At 47.3% G+C, this 19,844-nt stretch overlaps 1 protein-coding gene across 1 annotated transcript in view; it reads right to left on the reverse strand.

Annotated features, from left to right (window-relative positions):
- The window catches only part of MEI1 (meiotic double-stranded break formation protein 1), a 67,169-nt gene extending 61,642 nt beyond the window's left edge, over window positions 1-5,527 (reverse strand). Inside the window, exons 1-3 of the mRNA XM_019944141.3 lie at window positions 5,350-5,527; window positions 2,134-2,257; window positions 1,020-1,070 (exon numbers count right to left, since the gene is read on the reverse strand). Coding sequence (XP_019799700.1) covers window positions 1,020-1,070; window positions 2,134-2,257; window positions 5,350-5,520 — 346 coding nt within the window. The 5' untranslated portion in view covers window positions 5,521-5,527. The remainder of the gene's footprint in view (window positions 1-1,019; window positions 1,071-2,133; window positions 2,258-5,349) is intronic.
- Window positions 5,528-19,844: the final 14,317 nt, after the last annotated feature.

Consider the following 19,844-nt stretch of genomic DNA (forward strand, 5'->3'; position numbering starts at 1 on the left):
CCAAGCAGCATCCTCTCCTCAGAGGTTTGTGTTTCATGTATGGGGTCCTTCCTCCAAACTTGTAAGTCTTAATAATTCCAACCTCTCCCTTTGTTTCCCTATCCCTAGGGGTGGAAGCTGTTTTCAAAAATTGTTACCTCAGTGAAACTTGGTTCACTTTTGCCTTCAGTAACCTAGTCAATAATTCTTTAAAGTTTTTTTCTGTTCAAATAACTTGTGTGGTTTATGTTTCGTGACTATAACCTAACTGATACAGTTCTTGCTCTTTCGGCAAGAATCCTCGCATCCCAGGGACTTCCCTAGTGGCGCAGTGGTTGGGAGTCCGCCTGCCAACGCAGGGGACATGGGTTTGAACCCTGGTCCAGGAAGAGCCCGCATGCTGTAGAGCAACTAAGCCCGTAAGCCACGGCTACTGAGCCTGCACTCTAGAGCCCACGTGCCACAACTGCTGATCCCGCGTGCCTGGAGTCCATGCTCCACAATGGGAGAGGCCACCACAATGAGAAGGCTGCGCGCTATGGCGAAGACCCAACGCAGCCAAAAATAACATAAAATGAAATGGATAAGTTTATTAAAAAAAGGAAAAAAAAGAAAAGAATCCTCTCATCCCAATGCTCTTGTCTTCCTTCTTCTTGAGTCCTTTATAGGTAAACCCAGGCACTTCCACCGCCTATGTGCAGACAACTTCCAACCAACCAATATGAATGTAACAAAAACAGAGTTTTGTACATGTCTCTGTAACAGCACTCATCAGCCCTTGTTATTTACCAGACAATCTCTCTTCCAGATTGTAAACTCTTACAGGATAGGGACCATGTCAGATACAACGCTAGTGTCTGATACAGTACGTGGCACAGAGTAGGTGTCCAAGAAAGAAATGCAAAATTAATGATTGATAATTGAATTTTCTTTATCTGTCTCTAAAATGGAACATTTCATCAAGGTCTCAAATAATCAAAGCTGCAATTCAGGCTAATATCCCCGGCTTCAAATGCTAGGTACACACAGTTTAATCTTACCTTCAATACAGAGGTCTGTTATACTCCCATCCTCCACATTGCATAACAGTCCTTGGAGCAGAAGGAGGTAAGAGGGGGATGGTTAACAGATAAAAGACAAACAAATCCAGAAAGGCACACTGTGAATTCTAAGACTAACAGCAGCTTTAAGCAATGTCCCAGCTAAAATCTATCCTCAGCACCAAACCCTAGATTTTCAGTAACCCACTCTGGCTTTAAAAGGATAAAAATAGTCAGTATGGCACAGCACAAAAACTGTGTGTTCTGGAGTCTCTAACAGACCTGGAGTAAAATTCCAGTTCTGCCAGCTGTTAGCTAAGACCTCCCTGAGCCTTGGAGATCATCCTCTCTCCCTTAAAAGACTGCCCTGGCAGTTAAAAGCCTGAAAAGCCTCCGGCAGAGAAAAGCACCCAATTCGAGTTAGCTCCCTTCCTCCCTAAAAGGGCTCATTCCATAGGACATTATAATTGTATTAAAAGAAGGGACCTTTTGGGCTTCCCTGCTGGCGCAGTGGTTGAGAGTCCGCCTGCCGATGCAGGGGACACGGGTTCGTGCCCCGGTCCGGGAAGATCCCACATGCTGCGGAGCGGCTGGGCCCGTAAGCCATGGCCGCTGAGCCTGCGCGTCCGGAGCCTGTGCTCCGCAACGGGAGAGGCCACAACAGTGAGAGGCCCATGTACCGGGGGAAAAAAAAAAAAAAAAGAAGGGACCTTTTAATCCATCTCATTTTACACATGAAGAAACTAAGGTACAGAAGAGAAGAAGTAACTCAATCAGGGTCACACTCAGATCAGCAGACTCCAGATCTGACTCCTAATCCTGTTCAAAGACCACAGAGACTGGACTTTTTGAAAGATCACACATTTCCTACATTCATCTTCACACTTTTACTAACCTCTGAGCTGTGGTAAAGCCAGTTACCATACAATGCATCGTGTATCTTAGAAAGGGGACAATTTCTTCATTATTATGACAAAACAACTTACTAGTAAGTTAAACTGTTATATCGCAAAAAGTCTAAACTATGGTTTCAAGACCATTTCTCCAAGACCCCAAAAGCAAATGTACAAGGTATACATGCAAAATTCATGCCAAGTTTTCCTTTCAATCTCACCGAAAAGCATGCTTATGAAGTGGATACAGACTCTCTGATCCTGAGCCACCAGCTGCATGACCAGGGAGGCATGCCTCATGAGAGCATCTCGGAAGCCGGACAGCACGTGCTTCTTGCGCACCAACTTGGAGCAGATGAAGAAAAATATTCAATAGCAACCAAGTCTCAGCCATTCTGAACCCAAACAAGTGTAATTTCCAAATATAATTACAAGATAATACTGGTAGAATCATCTAAACTATGGAGCATGAAAAAGGGCATCATTTACATACAGGAATCCATGTGTTCAAACAAAGGATTATACAAGAGTGAAGGTTCCTAATAAAGTATATTTACATAGCACTTTACTGTTCACAAATCACTCATTTGTCAACTAGCTCATTTAAGCCTAATGAGTTGGTAAAGCAAGCAAAAACAGATATTATTATCGCCATTTTGGAGATGAGAAAACTGAGGCTCAGGCACCTTCCCAAGGACTCAAATCTAAGTATCCAACCAGGTGTTGTCCGAGGTCAGGGCTCTTTCCACAGTCTGTGAGAGTGATACTGGGGACCATTCATGAGCCTCACCGAGGTAGGTAGAGAAAAATTCATTCTTCCTTTCAATGTAGATATAAATCTTCACACTCAATTCACCTCCCTATACAGGGAACTGTGTAGCAGCTGTGCAAAGTACTCAAGACAATAGCAAAACTTAGGTCAAAAAAGGGGTGTGCACCGAGGACAGAACTGGAACATGGGTACAACTGACTACATCACCCCTTCGACTGGTGAAAACTGAAGCTAAGAAAAGTGTGTTCAATAAAAGGTGGAGAAGTTGCATCTCTTATTGCCTCTAAACTGTGTAAATCTCCTGTTCTCCTTCACCAATTCCTCCCACATAATGCATTAAGCTAGTGATCTAAATGAGTTACTCAAAAATTTTCCATGACGTCCCTTCACCTGACAGATTAAATCCAAGCTCCTTAGCTTGCATTCAAACTCTTAAAGGAACTGATCTCAACCGTGGCTCTCCAATCTCATCTCCCTCAACTGCCCTTCAAATACATTCTGATTACCTCCCAAACTCATCCTTGCTAATCCTTGCCTCCTGGAAAAAGCTCCCCCATTTCCTCTAGCCCAAATCTCACCCATCTTCTCAAGCGTAATTCAAATGCTTCCTCCTCTAAAGAACCTTTCCTAATTTCACTCCTTAACCCACACAGCACTTGACCACAAATATGTCCACCTTCTAGATTCCCAGGAATGCAATCTCTTATTTTCTTCCCTACCTCATTGTCTTATTCATCTCTATGTCTCACTGTCCAACAATGGCAGCCTCAGAACTCTAGCCTCAGTGATATTGCAGATGTTACCAGCTAGCCCAGCGGTTCTCAGAGCTGTCTTTGGATCCCTGAGGGTGCCCAGAACACTTTCAGGGGATCCACAAGATCAAAATTATTTCTGTATAATACTAAGATGCTATTTGCCTTTTCCACTTATTCTCTTACAAGTGTACAGTATTTTTCAAAGGAGGCATGTCACAACAGATAAAATGCAGAAATATATGAGAACCCAGCTGTCCTCTATTAAGCCAGACATTAAAAAGATTTGCAAAAATGTAAAACAAAGATATTCCTTACACTCTTTTTTGCTTTGAAAATAGTTATTTTTTAAATCATTTATGCCACAGAACTGTTCACTAAAATAGTAAATTGTGTGTTATCAATACCTATATTTTGCCAAAATAAAAAGAATTATATTAATATGTAATGGACTATTATTTTTATAAATTTATTTATTTTTGGCTGTGTTGGGTCTTTTCTGCGGTGCACGGGCTTCTCATTGCGGTGGCTTCTCTTGTTGTGGAGCACGGGCTCTAGGCATGCGGGCTTCAGTAGTTGTGACACACAGGCTCACTAGTTGTGGCACACAGTCTTAGTTACTTCACAGCATGTGGGATCTTCCCAGACCAGGGATCGAACCCGTGTTCCCTACATTGGCAGGTGGATTCTCAACTACTGCACCACCAGGGAAGCCCTACTATTATTTTTAAATGAATCCTTTAAACTTTTGTTATTTTTAATACAGTAAATAAACAAAAGCTCTTTGGGGGTCCTCAACACTTTTAAAAAGTGTAAAGCCAGACTTCCCTGATGGCACAATGGTTGAGAATCTGTCTGCCAATGGAGGGGACAAAGGTTCAATCCCTGGTCGGGGAAGATCCCACATGCCGCATAGCAACTAAGCCCGTGTGCCACAACGACTGAGCCTGCGCTCTAGAGCCCGCGAGCCACAACTACCGAGCCCACATGCCACAACTATTGAGCCCGCGTGCCTAGAGCCCGTGCTCCCAACAAGAGAAGCCACTGCAATGAGAAGCCCGCGCACTGCGACGAAGAGTAGCCCCCCTTGGCCGCAACTAGAGAAAGCCCGGTAGCAGCGAAGACCCAACACAGCCAAAAATAAATAAATAAATAGTTTTTTAAAAAGTGTAAAGCCATCCCTAGAGCAAAAATTTGAGAACCGCTGATCTAGCTCATCCCCCACCCACCCACGGCAACAATTCCAGCCCTGTGACTCTGAGAGAACAGTCATCTCCCAAACTCTTCTTGGAGGTCTCCACGGACAAAAAACTCACTGCGAAGGTGGGTAGGCATTGAAGGAACAGGCAGGCCACGCTTCAGCCAGCTCTGCCTGTCAGAAAGCTCTTCCCCTCACCCCACTCCTGCTGGGCGGTAACTTCCACTCGTCCTGCCGCCACTGAGCCCAAGGAGCCCCCTCCTCCCATTCGCACAGTCAGAAAGCGAAGGAATAAGCCCCCAGGGTGCGCGCACCTTGCCCTCAGGCTGAGCGGGGACTCAAGCGGGAGGGAGCCTGAGTGAAGGCTAAACCCTGGAGAAGTGGTGAGAGGGTCGGCAAAGGGAGGGCAGCTGAGAGAAGGGCTTACGGGAAGGTGGGAACGCGTGCCAGTGAGTCTAGGCTGGGGGCCCTGGGAGCCCCGGGTTTAGTGCGGACAGGGTAGGCCCACTTGAGGCGCAGGGCCAGGGTCTGGGCCTCCTTGGGGAAGGGGATGCTGAGCGGTCTGCGGGGTAGGCCGCCGTGGCCGGTAAGGGGGTGGGCCTGTTTAGGGGCTAGATTTAATGAGGCGGGTGGGCCCGGCTTAGTTTCGGGGAAGGTGCGCTCGGTTGAAGGGAGTTGCTCCCGCCCGGTTGGTGAGGGAAATGCCAGTTCGCACCGATACGCTAGGCTCTGGCAGCAGCTCCAGCGCGCAGGCCAGGCAGAGGCGTGGGGGCACGGGCAGCAGCCAGCGCGGGTCGTGCCGGTAATGGGCCCTCTCAAAGAGCAGCGCTGCCTCTTCGTCCCTCCCGGGCCTGGGAAGGCCTGCCGCTGGCTCCCTCACAGACATCTCTCCGCTTGCGTTCTACCACGGCAGCACCTTTTCCCGCGCAGTTCATGCGCAGGCGCACTTGGCAGAGCTCGACACGGACGCGTGGGGAGAAGGGTAATGCGCGTGCGCGAACCGAATGCCAGCCAGTATCAGGAGAGCAGCGGCCCCTGTGGGCGGGTGACGCGCCTCAGGAGTCGGAAGAGCGTTACCTCTAAGCCTCAAGCTGTTTGCTCTTGGAGCCTGCAGGAATTCGTCTTTACCACGCCGAAGGTTGAAAAGCATTTATAAAGACGCTGTTATTATCCTTGAAAAAGTAAGAAAAGGAAACAATCTATTTCTGGTATTTAAAAAGTAAACGATCTCAGGGATTCTTATCGAAAAACTATCAGCTCTATTATTTTAAATTTACGTGGCACCTTTCAAACAATCTAAGGTGACACCTTTCTTTCAGAGATTCTAAGATGGTCCCCTTAAAATATCGTCTCACAGAGGGCTGCACAGTACTTGCGATTTTGTGAGCGCAGAAGGTATACTGAAGAAGAAAAAATAGTTTGTTGTTAAGTGTATTAACAAAACCCGTCAATCTACAAGGATTTAATTAGCACCAAAGTGCCCAGCAACCGGTTAGTGTTAAAGGAGATAAGTTCAAGAGATGTTTTCTACATTCAGAAGCAGTGTGACAGAGTAGAAAAAGTGATTTCCATGCAAAATAATTTGGAAAACAATGGTTTATTTTTAATGTAGTATTATGAACTGATTCTTGAGAAAAGTAGATTTAACATGGAAAAATCCTCGTTAAAATGCTAAGTGTACAAAAGATGCAGAATTATATACATAAGTATGTAAAATAAATAAGCAAACATTTATTCAACACCATTAAATTATATTATAGCAGTAATATATGTTCAGTGAAGAAAATAGAAGAAAAAAATATTTTGATGTATTTTCTTCTAGTCTTTTTCTATACCTTTTTACAACAGCAACATACAAAGGTGTGTAAACTTTTCTCAGAAAAAATATATCATGTACATCTTCCATATAATTAAACATTATTCTATGTTTACATTTTTAATGTCAACAAATTATGTATTCTTTTAGACAAAATTTGGAGCCAGGAACTCCGCTATGATCTAGAGGATTCAAAAGTGAGCAAGAGACAGTCCCTGTGCTCAAGGAACTAGAACTAGTCAAGGAGAAAGAGAAACAAATTATTACAGTTGGGTACATTTGTGTTAGTTATCTATTGCTGCATAACAATCCATGTAATGGATTGAATGGTGACCCTCAAAAAGACACCTCCATGTCTGCTGTGGACTGAATTGTGTCCCCCAGATTCAGATGTTGAAGTCCTAACCCCTAATGTGACTGTATTTGGAGATAGGGCCTTTAAGGGGGTAATTAAGTTTAAATGAAGTCATAAGGGTGACACCCTAATCCAATAGGATTGGAGGCCTTATAAAAAGAGGAAGAGAGAAAGATCTATCTCTCTCTTTATGTACAGGCATTGAGGAAAGGCCGTGTGAGGACATAGTGAAAAGGTGACCATCTCTAAGCCAGGAAGAGAGCTCTCACCAGAAACCAAATTAGCCAAAACCTTGATCTTGAACTTCTAGCCTATAGAACTATGAGAAAATAAACTTCTGTTGTTTAAGCCACCCATGCTGTATTATTTTGTTATAGCAGCTGGAGCAAACTAATGTAACGTCGAAAATCCCCACAACCTGTAAATTACCTTTTTTCCAAAGGATCTTTACAGTTGTAATTAAGGATCTTGAAATGAAGATATCATCCAGAGTATCCAGTGGGCCCTAAATCCAATGATAACTGTCTTGAGAAGAGGCACACAGAGTAAAGGAGGAGGCACTGTGACCACGGAGGCAGAGATTGGAGTGATGGTGCCACAAGCCAACAAATGCCTGCAGCCACCAGAAGCTGGAAGAGACAAGGAATGGATTGCCCTCTAGAGCCTTTGGTAGCAGTGTAGCCCTGCTGACATCTTGATTTCATTCAGACTTCCGGCCTCCAGAACAGAGAGAATAAATTTCAGTTGTTTTAAGCCACCAAGTTTGTGGCAATTTGTTACAGTCGCCATAGAAAACTAACACACCCCAATATTTAGCAGCTTAAAACAACAAACATTTATTATCTCATAGTTTCTGTGGATCAGGAATCCAGGCATGGCTTAGCAAGGTGACCCTGGCTCAAAGTCTCTCCTGAGGTTGTACTCATCTCAAGGCTCACTAGGGCCAAAGGATCTGCTTCCAAGTTCACTCAAATGATTGGTGGCAGGATTCATTTCCTCAAAGGCTGCCGGACTGAGGGCCTCACTTTCTTGAGGGCTGTTATCCAACGGCTGCCTCAGTTCCTTGCCACATGTGCCTTTCCATAAGGCAGTGCACAAAATGGAGGACAGCTTCCCTCAGGGAACAAGCAAGAGAATTGAGAGAAGGTACCCAAGATGGAAGCTACAGCCTTTTAACCTGTTCTCGGAAGTGACATTCCATCATTTCTGCTGTATCCTATTCGTTGGAAGTGAGTCGCTGGATCCAATCCACACTCGAGGAGGGGAGAATACACAGGGCATGAATACCAGAAGGTAGGGAGCATCGGGAGCCTTCTTAGAGCCTGCCAACCCCAGTATAAGTGCCGTGGTAGTGATAGGCAACACATAGGAAGAAAAACATCAAAACATTAACTGGGTGATGGGATTATGGATTGTTTTTCCCTTTTTTGAATTTTCTAAACTCTCTTTAATGAGCATGTATGGGTTTGACAATGAATTTAAAAATAGGAAAGCTAAATGAAAGGGAAGAAAGGAAGGGAGAAAGGAAAGAAGTGGGGGAGGATAAAGGAGAGAGGAGGAGAAAACCTGAATTGAATTTTCTGAATTAAATTTGAGTTCTGTGAATCTGCTTCAACCTGCTGAAGCTGTCTACAGAAGTATCACAAGACATAATGCCTTTTAGCTAAGAAGTTTCAGACTTGATTGAAAAAAACAATTAGCTCCAGGATGTCCTGGAGGGTGAGGTGAGGGAAAACAACAAGGAATTAGGGTTGCCAGTGCTTGAGAATTGAAGAGGTGGAAATGGTTTTTCCGTGAAATCTGTTCATAGGCAGCAGAATCCCAGCAGGGCAGATACTCAGTGATCAGCTCCCTTCCTTGTGACTGAAAGGACATGAATAATAGTGTCCGGTGCAGAGCACCACCCCTCCCACAAGCAGCTGAAGCTATTTGAGCATCCGACCTCAATCAGAATTAGCTTGGAATAGGACAGGACTGAACTATGATAGAAACTTCAGTAAACCCTCCTCTGAGGAACTGGAGAGGGGAGGTGTCAGGAGATGGCATTGGGCTGACCCACATTCCCTGAACCTTCAAAACCATAGAGTAGAAGTAGCTTCTATCCCACCCACAAAGTATCCCAGACCGCCAAAGGGGGGCGCTCATAAAACGTGTACCAAAGAAATCAGAACCCCACAGGGCCCAAATAACCAATTTTATTAGAGGTTATTTTATCATGCCCTTTGGGAGTAAGCAGACCACTCTCCTGCCTTCTCTGACGTGTTTTGAGGATTCTGAACCCACTGCCTACTTCCTAAAGCCATGCTGGAGCAGGAAACCCCTCAAATGCTTCATAAGACCAAACTTTTGGGGGGCTGGTGGATTCCTTGGGGCCCCATGTGGGTTCTCAATTTCCTCAAGTTCTTCTGTTTTGGGAAGAGCAACCCCAGCACCGCAGTGACCTGGTGGCTGAAGGTCCCTCTTCAAAGAAGCGTGGTCTCTGATGCTGTCCTCCCTTGCATGTGGGTCACCCACTTCGGGAAGCAGGATAGGATCAGGATCCCTCACACTCAGGTTGGGGGCTAAGTGCTGGGGCTTGGCCAGGTGTGGGGACCAGGAAATCCTCTTCAAAAAGCTCATGCTCAGCCTTGCTGCAGCAGAGTGCAGACTCCTTTTGGAGCTGAAGGTGTCTGTGGGACAGGAGGAAGGCTGCTGCCCAGCCCCTCTGCCTTCCTCCAGCTCCAGGCTTCCTCTTCTCCTGTGTGTGGGCTGCTGACATTTGAATCTGGGGGGCTCCTGAGATGCGTGCTCCTTCCTCCAGTGGTCTGCCCCAGAGTATGAGATCCTCGCTCTGCCGGGAGCCCTCTCTGCCATCTGGGAGACCCCTGGCCTGACCGTTTTCCTGCTCCCGCTGTTCTCACTGGAGGGTTCTTGGACGCTTTCTTGGCCACACCAGCTACTAGATTCTGCTGCAGGCCTGGGGTTCCTGGGAGCAGTGAGCTTGGCCCCAGGAGGAGCCTCTTTCTGGACATCCTGTCGTTCTCTGAGGCCCCCTGGTGGTCTGACCCTCTTAGGCTTTTCAGGATGGATAGAAATGCCCATTGGCTCTGTCTGGTGTGGTCTTCGCTCCTCCAGAGCTCTGGCCTGCGTAGGAGGTTTTGAGCTTTTCCTTTCTTGGCGCCGAACGCTCTGGGACCTCTCTGGGGACTTAAGGCCTGGCCTGGGGCCCTGGGCCCCACAATGCCCTTCCTGCTGCCCCTGCAGCTCACAGGCTTTGTGTAACCCAGGGAGCCTCACCCCCTCAAGGGGCAGTGGGCATGGTGCTAAGAAGTTAAAGTGCAAGTAGGATTCTAGGATCTGCTGGGGGAGGCCCCACTTCAGGTGTGCAATCTTCCGCTGCATAAGGGACTCCAGGAGCAGTAGCTGGCACTTCGTGAGGACTGGCCACTTCGGCAGGATGGTGAGGGCAGTGGGAAAATCCACCAGAGCTGTGGCAGCTTGGGGGGCTTGGCCACATGAGACAGAGGGACAGGCAGAGGGCAGGCCCAGGGCAGCAGCCAAAGACTGTGGGTTGCAGAGCTGTCGAGTCAGGCCAGAGGTCTTCCCTGGAACCACTCCTTTGTCCCTTTGTCGGCTTTTCTGGAGTTTAGGTTGGGCCTGCCAGGAGGCTGGAATGACACTGTGCTTCCTGGCAGTGGCCGTGCTCTGGCTGGCCAAATGCTCTCCCTCCCCACTGGCAAGCAGGAAGAGTTCATTCTGGTGGGGGAGAGCCTTCATCTCAGGGCAGGGAGCAGAGGCCACAGCCTGTTCCTGGTCCATGGCCCCATATCCAGAGACAGTGAGGGCTGGGGGCCCCTCACCCACAGAACAGTCAACTTGGAGATTGCCTTTAGCAGCATCCTTTCCTCTGACTTGGCCCTTGTTTCTTCCCCTTAGTACTCGAAGCCTTCCAGCATCCTCAGCTCTGCACTTTCTCTGGCTCCCTACATCCTGGATTTCTGCAGCGTCCTCATCTTCACCCTTATTCTGGCTGCCTTGCCCTTGTATCTGGATCTCTACATCGATTTCACTTCTTAACTCTCCCTGATAATCTCCTCCAGGAGCCTGGGTCTCTTTATCATCATCACCTGTGGTCCCTCTCAGGTTTCTCTTCTCTTGGATTTGAAATTCTGCACCATTCTCACCTCCCATCTGCTCCTCTTTCTTCCATTCTGCTGAATGAGTTTCTATATCAATTTTACTTGCTAATTCTCCCCAGTTCTCTGCCTCAGATGCCTGGGCATTTGCACCATCCTTGCCTCTAATGTGTTCCTGATTTTTCCACTTCAGTATGAGAATCCTTCCATTAATTTCACTGTTTAACTGATGCTGGTTTTCTTCCCCAAGTTCCTGAGTCTCTTTACCATGTTCACCTTTAACGCCTCTCAGGTTTCTCTTCCCTGTTGCCTGGATGTCTGTACTATTCTCATCAACAAACCGCTCCTGATTCCTCCTTCCTGGTAGATGGGTCTCTACATGAGGTACACCTCTTAATTGTCTCTGGTTCTCTGCCTCGGGCGCCAGGATATTTGCACCATCTTCATCTCCGTTCTTTCTCTGGTCTCTCTTCTCCAGTGCCTGAATTTCTGCTCTATGTTCACCTCCAATCTGGTCCTGATTCTCCCAACATGGTATCTTGAATTCTCTGCCAATTTCACTTGCTACTAGTTTCTGGTCTCCCCAGAATCGTGCCTGGATCACCACCCAATCCTCCTCTCTTATCTCCCTGAGGTTCTTCCTTCTAGATATCTGGCTTTCCCCAGAATCCTCACCTGTTTTCAGGCCTTGATTTCCCCACCCCACTTGAAGTTCATGTCTTAGTTGTTTCTGGATCTCTACCCTAAATGCTTGGACCTTCCCAGCTTTCTCATTTCCGTTTTGATCCTGCATCTCCCACCCTGGTGTCTGGATCTCTGTAACATTCTCACTTTGAACGCATTCCTGTTTTCCCCACCCTAGGGCTTGGGTCTCTAGGCCATCCTCTTTTTTCACTTCCCCCAAGTTCTCCCTCCCAGATATCTGAATTTGCACAGCATTCTCACCTCCAACCTGGCCCTTTCTTCTCCTCTTTTCTGCCTGAATTTCTATACTAGTATCACCTTTAATCTGGTCTTGTTTTCCCCACCCTGGCAGCTGGGTTTCCCCACCATTCTCAGTTCCAGTCTGGCCCTGCTTCCTCAATACTTGGGCCTGGGTCTCTCCTTCATCCTCTCCTCTGGCTTCTTTCTTATTCTTCTCAAAAGACTGGGTCTCTATAGCATCCTTATTCCTACTCCTATCCTGGGTCTCCCACATTGGCGTTTGGGTCTCTGCATCAGTTTTACATCTTAACTGTTTCTGTTTCTCTCCTCTTCGTGCCTGAGTTTCAGGAAGATTCTCACCTCCAGCATCCCTCCGATTTCTCTTCCGTAGTTTCTGACTTTCAGCTCTATTCTCAACTCTCACCTGGTCTTGATTCTCCCACCATGGTGTCAAGATCTCTCCAACAGCTTTACTTATTACTAGTCTCTGTCTCCCCAACTCCAGGATCTTAGGTTCTGCCTTGTCCTCCATCCCAAAGTTTATTGGGAGTTGCCTTCCAGATGCCTGAATTTCCCAAGCATCCTCTCCTCTTCTCTCTCTCTGGTTCACCCACCCTGGAGCATGGGTCTCTCTACTATCCTCTCTGCCTAGTGTCCGGCTTTCCCTCCCTGGTGCCCAGGCCTCTCGTGGGCAGCGCCAGGACTTCCAGATGGGCATTCCCACTTGTTGGTTGGAAGGAACCGGTAGGAACTCTCTGGAACAGAACTGCAACCTCTGGGCTGATGGGAGGTTTGGGCAAGAGGCCATGGAGGTGGGGTGGCATCTCATGTCGACAATATGCTCCAGTGGTACCAGTTCTTCTGAGGAGTGGACCAACAGCTGCTCCATCCCTTGGCACGTGTCCAGGGCAGGGGGCAGTGGCTTGAAAATCAGGTGAGTCTGGTCATCACTACGACACCAGGGTACCTGCCACGCTTCCCAAGAACTGTCCTGAGCTAGCATACAGGTGCTTAAAAAGGAGGTGGTGCAAAAGATGTGTTCCAAAGGTGGGTAGGCATCCCAAGGTAAACCTTGACCTGGGTGCTGACTAGAAAGCAGATGTTGGGTCCATGAATCCTGGTGGCTCCTCCAGTATTCCCCTCTCTTATTTGGGGCCCATTGTTGGGCATCCAGGCCCCTGAACTGGCCAGGACTGAAGGAGAATTCAGGGGTCAGCCCAAAACAAGTGTCATGTCTCATGGAGGGCACTGCCCCCTTCTGCGATGGCACCTGTAGGTGAGAACAGAGAAGCAAAATTTTGCATTCACATTATCTCATCTAATCCTCAGATCAGGATTGTAATCCCCATTATCCAGATGAGGATGCTGGGGCTCAGGAATGGGGAGTCAGTTCTCTTAGGGAAAACAGTATTCATTCAAGAAAGAAAGATAAAGAGTTTACTCCAGGCCAGGCACTGTTCTAGGTGCTGGCGGTACCAGCATGAACAAGACAGAAAACCTCTTTGTTGGGAGCTGTCTTTTAGACATGGAAGACACAATAACTAAGTATACAACATAATGTTAGGTGTTGAAAAGTGTTTTGTTGGTTTGTGTTTTTTTGGCCACGCTGCATGGCATGAGGGATCTCAGTTCTCAGACCAGGGATCAAACCCGTGCCCCCTGCAGTGGAAGCGTGGAGTCTTAATCACTGGACTGCCAGGGAAGTCCCCTTGAAAAGTGTTCTAATGGAAATAAAAGCAGAGTGGGAATGGGGTTAGCTCCTTTAGACATATTGGTCAGAGAAGGCCTCTCAGAGGAGGTGACATTTGAATGGAGACCTGAATGAAGCAAGGGACAAACCAAGTGACATCCGAGGAAAGAGCATTGTAGGCAGAGGAGACATTAAGTGCAAAGGCCCTGAGGATGGAACTGGGTCATTTGTATAAGAACAGCTAGGAGGACTGTGTGGCCAGAATGGAATGAGTGAGTGATGAAGACAGTGCTGGGAGATGAGGTCAGAGAGGAATGCAGGGCAGATTATTCTGAGCCTTGGAGTTGTGGTTAGGAGTTGGATTTTATTCTGAGTTTGACTGGAAGTGTATCCATCAGAGCCATTGCAGAGTCTTGAGTGGCAAAGTCCTGTGAACTGTTTTTTTTAAAGTTGGTTCTTGCTCATGAGCATAATGTTAGGCTTAAGCCAGGTGCAAAAAAAATACTTACTGTATGATTCCATACGGACAAAACTAGTCTATGCTATTAGAAATCAGCACAGTTGTGTCTGCAACCTTCTGGGATGCTGATAGTGGTCTATTTCTTTTTTAAAAATTTTTTTCTTATTTTTTTAAAATTTGTATTTATTTATTTTTGGCTGTGTTGGGTCTTTGTTGCTGTGCGCACGCTTTCTCTAGTTGCGGCAAGCGGGGGCTACTCTTCATTGCAGTGGCTTCTCTTGCTGTGGAGCAGAGGATCTAGGCGCGCAGGCTTCAGTGGTTGCAGCATGCGGGCTCAGTAGTTGTGGCTCGCGGGCTCTAGAGTGCAGCCTCAGTAGTTGTGGTGCATAGGTTTAGTTGCTCCACGGCATGTGGGATCTTCCCAGACTAGGGCTCGAACCCGTGTCCCCTGCATTGGCAGGCGGATTCTTAACCACTGCGCCACCAGGGAAGTCTGAGTTAACATTTTTAAAAAGAGAAAGAAGAAATTCATTCTGTTGGCTGCGTGGAGCACTGACGATGGTTGGGTGAGAGAGAAAGCAGGAACCAGGCAGAAGGCAGTACCTACAGTCCAGGTGAGCCCTGAGGGTGGCTTTGCCCAGGAGGGTGAAGTGAAGTTTTAAGAAGTGATCAGATTCGGGGCTTCCCTGCTGGCGCAGTGGTTGAGAATCTGCCCGCTAATGCAGGGGACACGGGTTCGAGCCCTGGTCTGGGAGGATCCCACATGCCGCGGAGCAACTGGGCCCATGAGCCACAACTACTGAGCCTGCGCGTCTGGAGCCTGTGCTTCGCAACAAGAGAGGCCACGATAGTGAGAGGCCCGCGCACCGCGATGAAGAGTGGCCCCTGCTCGCCACAACTAGAAAAAGCCCTCGCACAGAAATGAAGACCCAACACAGCCAAAGTAAATAAATAAATTAAAAAAAAGAAGAAGAAGTGATCAGATTTGAGATATGGGTTGCAAGTAGAGCCCATAGGACTTGCAGGTGGATTGATCCTGAGGAGTGAGGGAGAGAGAAGTCCAGGGTGACCGCTGGGTTTGGGGCAAGATAATGCTCTTCCTGACCAGTCTGAGTTCATCTCTGATACACAGGGCATAGAACAGGGTCCTTGTAACAAATGACTGAGACAATCATGGTGTTGAGGGAAGGAGGTGTGTAGGATCCCCTCACCTTGATGACCTTCCTCATGCTGGAGTGGGTCCTGGTGATCTGGTGCCAGTAGTTCTGGACCTGTCAGATCAGAAAGAGGCAGAGGACAAGCAGGTTGCCGCAGCACCGAGGGTCCCTGCAGCTGTGATTCTCGGAGAGCAGGCCCCGCACTGGCTCCCACTCAGGGCCCTGGAATGGGGCCTCACCATGGCACAGACGCCCAGGAGGGGCAGCAACATGACACAGCTTAGGTCAGGCAGGTGGTGTTCAGGAGTTGTAGGGCAGGACTGGTATGGCTGACCCAGCCACTTCAGGGCGGGGTAGCCCCTGCCTCATAGCACCCCCGTCGCTAAGGCCACCTCACAAAGGCTCCTGATGCTGCAGCCTCAGCTCCAGCTGCTGCACCTGGCATCAGGGCTGGATAACATGCCCTCAGTACAGGTGAGGGCAACATCAGGGAACTGCCCAAAAGGAATTAAGAGGAAGAATAACTTGTTCTAAATATCCTGACCTCTGGAATGGAGAGATTAAGTTCCCCTGTGTATGATGGAGGGATGGAAACTGCAGTCTGCTTGCTTTCTTTCTTCCTATTTGATACTTTCATCCTTTTGTCCATCAGGCTATCCAATATCAAACATTTAATGAACACTGTATTGAATGTGTGTTCTTGTTTAACCACCCAACATATCCTGATTTTTTGTTAGGGGATTACTTTCCCATCTCAAGATCACTGTTTGTAGGAGTATAAATGCTACCCTGGAGACTTTCACCCAAAGGTTATATTCAAAATATTGAATTACAGAGCAGGCAGGGTCATCAGCCAATCAGAATGGGCCACGCCTTAACCCTTTAATACCTGGGTGGTAAGTGGCCCCTGGGGTCCCAGTAGAAGGGCATCACCTATTTACCAACCAGTTGGGAAGTATTTCTCTACTTTAAGAACCCAGGGACTTCCCTGGTGGCATAGTGGTTAAGAATCTGCCTGCCAGTGCAGGGGACACAGGTTTGAGCCCTGGTCTTGGAAGATCCACATGCCACGGAGCAACTAAGCCTGCGAGCCACAACTACTGAGCCCGCATGCCACAACTACTGAAGCCTGCGTGCCTAGAGCCCGTGCTCCGCAACAAGAGAAACCACCACAGGGAGCAGCATGCCCACTGCAACGAACAGTAGCCCCTGCTCACCACAACTAGAGAAAGCCCGTGCGCAGCAACAAAGACCCAGTGCAGCCAAAAATAAATAAATAAAATAAATAAATTTTTTTAAAAAAGAACTCAATATACCACACAATGTATCTTGGTTAAATGTTACCCCGGCTTATACCTGATACTCTTTCACAGGCCCAGGACAGCCAAGGAGTGGAGGTGTGACCTAAGTTTGGCCAATTGGGCCCTCTCTTCCAGGGCTCTAACTATCAAGGTAGGGATAGGAAGCTGGTAAAAAAAAAAAAAAGAAAAGCAGCCCATGGCAGCTAGAAACTGGCCCAGCTCTATCAGTTAGGCCTGATGTTGCTAGGAGCTGGCCTGACACTCATAGCTGAGCCTTGGTGTTCTCCTGTTGAACATAAAATACTTCATAGAGTGTCAGCATCAGACAAAACCACTCTAACTGTGATAATCAAGAAAAAAACAAGACCACTCTTTAGTCATGTCTGAACACAGACAAAAGCATGAACATTGTCAAAACCACAAAAATAACCAAACACCTTACCATCCTGGCTAATATCTATTTTGTCACCAATTATAGCTTTAGCCTCACTTCATTCCTTCCACCTTGTAGATAAGATTTATTAGGATGCCCAATCATAGAATTACTCACACTTTCTAATAGCGTCTAATCCAGAGCAAAGCCCATTTCCTTGAACCCTCCCGAAATCATTTGACACAAGGTCAAATCCTATAGTAAATCCAAACACCCTCTTACTGAGAAGTGCCACAGTTCCCCATGGTATGTGTTCTCCCTTGTTGCAATGAGTAATAACACTGTAGAGGTGTGTGCCTGGTGGTCTTTAGCTAAATTTAGGACACTGGCGTAAGATTTTATGTCTGGTCCTGCTCGCACAACCAGCTCCCCTTGAGCCTCCAGGCTCCACTGCAGAGTCTTTTCCCAGATTCTTTTTTGCTTGCTTCCCACCAAAGATCCCTAAGTGAAAAAGAACTTCCTTTGGATCAGGCACAGTGCCAAAAGATAGATATCCAAAGTGTCCAAGGCATCTACCAGCCCTGCTCTCATAAAGCTCTCAGTATGGTTGGAAAGGCAAACACTGAATAAAGACAGAGTTGACGAAGGCTACAAAGGGCAAGTAGAGGGGGCTTGTGGGTGCATCCAGCAGGGGTAATTACCTGGTCTGGATGATCAGGGAGGCTTCACTGAAGAGGTGATGAATACTAAGCAGAACAGTGGAGCACATCACATCACTCCCAAAAGAGAGTGATGGATGGGCTTGGGGAGATTGCGGTGAGCTCAGGGTAGAAAAAGAAGGTGGGTGGGGCTGTAACATGCGGATGAGGAGGGGGGTACCAGTGGGGAGAGGCATAGTAAGCCATGGCAAGGATTTAGCATTTTAAGCACAGAACTGTGGTAAAAGACAAATTTCTAAGACAAATTGATTCTGAGCCTATGTTAACATTTATCAGCCAACTAGCAAGTGAAATAGCAAGATACAAGAGGGTGGGCTAGTTCTGTGAGAACATGGAAACTGAGTTATTATATAGTTGGGAAACAATTAATTAGGTAGAGTATACAGTCTCATTACTCATGGTCATAAAAACATCAAGCCCCTATCAGTCATTACTAGGAGATCTGGGATATAATGGTCCAAGATGCCAGGTAGGCCAAATAACAACCAGACATTATTATAAAGGATATCAAAAAGGCAAATGATAATGACACATCTATGACTGTAAACTGGAATAATAAGGTTTCATTCTCCCACAGTGGTAGCTGATAGGTCCAATTAATATGGAAGTATGGGGCTTCCCTGGTGGCGTAGTGGTTGAGAGTCCGCCTGCTGATGCAGGGGACGCGGGTTCGTGCCCTGGTCCGGGAAGGTCCCACATGCCGCGGGGCGCCTGGGCCCGTGAGCTGTGGCTGCTGAGCCTGCGCGTCCGGAGCCTGTGCTCCGCAACGGGAGAGGCCACAACAGTGAGAGGCCCATGTACTGCAAAAAAAAAAAAAAAAAGGAAATATGAAACAAGATCTGAGAAAGATGAGGAGCAGGGTCCAAATCACAGATTCTACTCTTTTTTAAAAAATATCGATTTATTTATTTATGTATTTGGCTGTGCCAGGTCTTAGTTGTGGCACGCAGGATCTTCGTTGTGGCATGCAGGACTGTAGTTGCAGCTTAGTTGCTGCACGCGGAATGTGGGATCTTTTTTTAGTTGTGGCATGCAAACCCTTAGTTGCAGCAGGTGGGATCTAGTTCCCTGACTAGGGTTCGAACCCGGGCCCCCTGCATTGCGAGTGTGGAGTCTTAGCCACTGGACGACCAGGGAAGTCCCCTCAGGTTCTACTCTTAAACAGGAGCCATCAGTGGGAATTTCTTAATTTGGAGACAAAATTTATTTTTTGACACGTCATAGATATGCATGGATGAAGTCTGATGGGGGGATTTTTCACGTAATAAATGTTCAGTCCTGGAGCCACTTCAAACCCATCTGGCTGGGTTTTCAAGCATAGCAACCAGATGTGGTAGAAGTAACCCAAGCCGATAGCCAAAATTCCCAGGGTCCAGTTCTGGCTCTGCCACTGCCTCATTCTGTGACTGTGGACAAGGAGCTTCCCCTCTCTGGGCCTCAGTATCTGTAAAATGAAGGGGTTGCACTGCGTGATTCCTAAGGGTCCTGCTACGTCTCTACTTCTAGGTTTCCAAAGGAAATAACTGGAACTGGCCCACTACAGTCTAGTTTTGGCTAGATCCAAATGGTCCCAAGAGGGAATTCCCAGGCAGTCCAGTGCTTAGGACTCTGCGCTTTCACTGCCAGGGCAATCCCTGGTTGGGGAACTAAGATCCTGCAAGCTGAGCGGCATGGCCAAAACAACAACAGCAACAACAACAAAATGGTCCCAAGATATGCCTGGCATCATGCGAAGAGAGATGAGTAAGGGCCATAAGAATCCAGGAGCACCTCTTGGAGGTGGTGAGGCATGAGTGTAGCCTTAAAAAATGGAGATTTGGAGCAGCATAGGGAAAAAAGCACCATGCTAAGCCACAAGAAATTGGGTGTCCTAGACATTTCCAAACTCAACCTGACAAACTCAGCCCCCATCCTCAAACCTGCTGTTCTTCTTGAATTCCCTACTCAATGGATTCCATTTCTGGTGGACTCCACCCCCACCAGAAAAATTTAACAAAGGCATCTGAATATGAAGGAGAACATTTAGGATTACCTATCATTATCTCCATACCATTCCTTTACCAGGGTAGAACAAAAAAGATGATTTTAAAAGCACAAAAATGTGCTAAAAGATAAACTAGCAATGGAATGACGACACCCTTGAAAATCTTTGTTTTGGTGTGTTATTTTTTGAATGTTTAACTCACTGTTTCGGCCAATAATTTATGGTAGAATAACAGTAAAAACAGCAAAATATGGTCCCTCGCCCAAAACTGGCGTCATTCCCCGCTGGTGCCTTTAAGGGGCGTGACCCGCCCGCC

This window comes from Tursiops truncatus, chromosome 11 (genome assembly GCF_011762595.2).
Source record: "Tursiops truncatus isolate mTurTru1 chromosome 11, mTurTru1.mat.Y, whole genome shotgun sequence".
NCBI lineage: Eukaryota > Metazoa > Chordata > Mammalia > Artiodactyla > Delphinidae > Tursiops > Tursiops truncatus.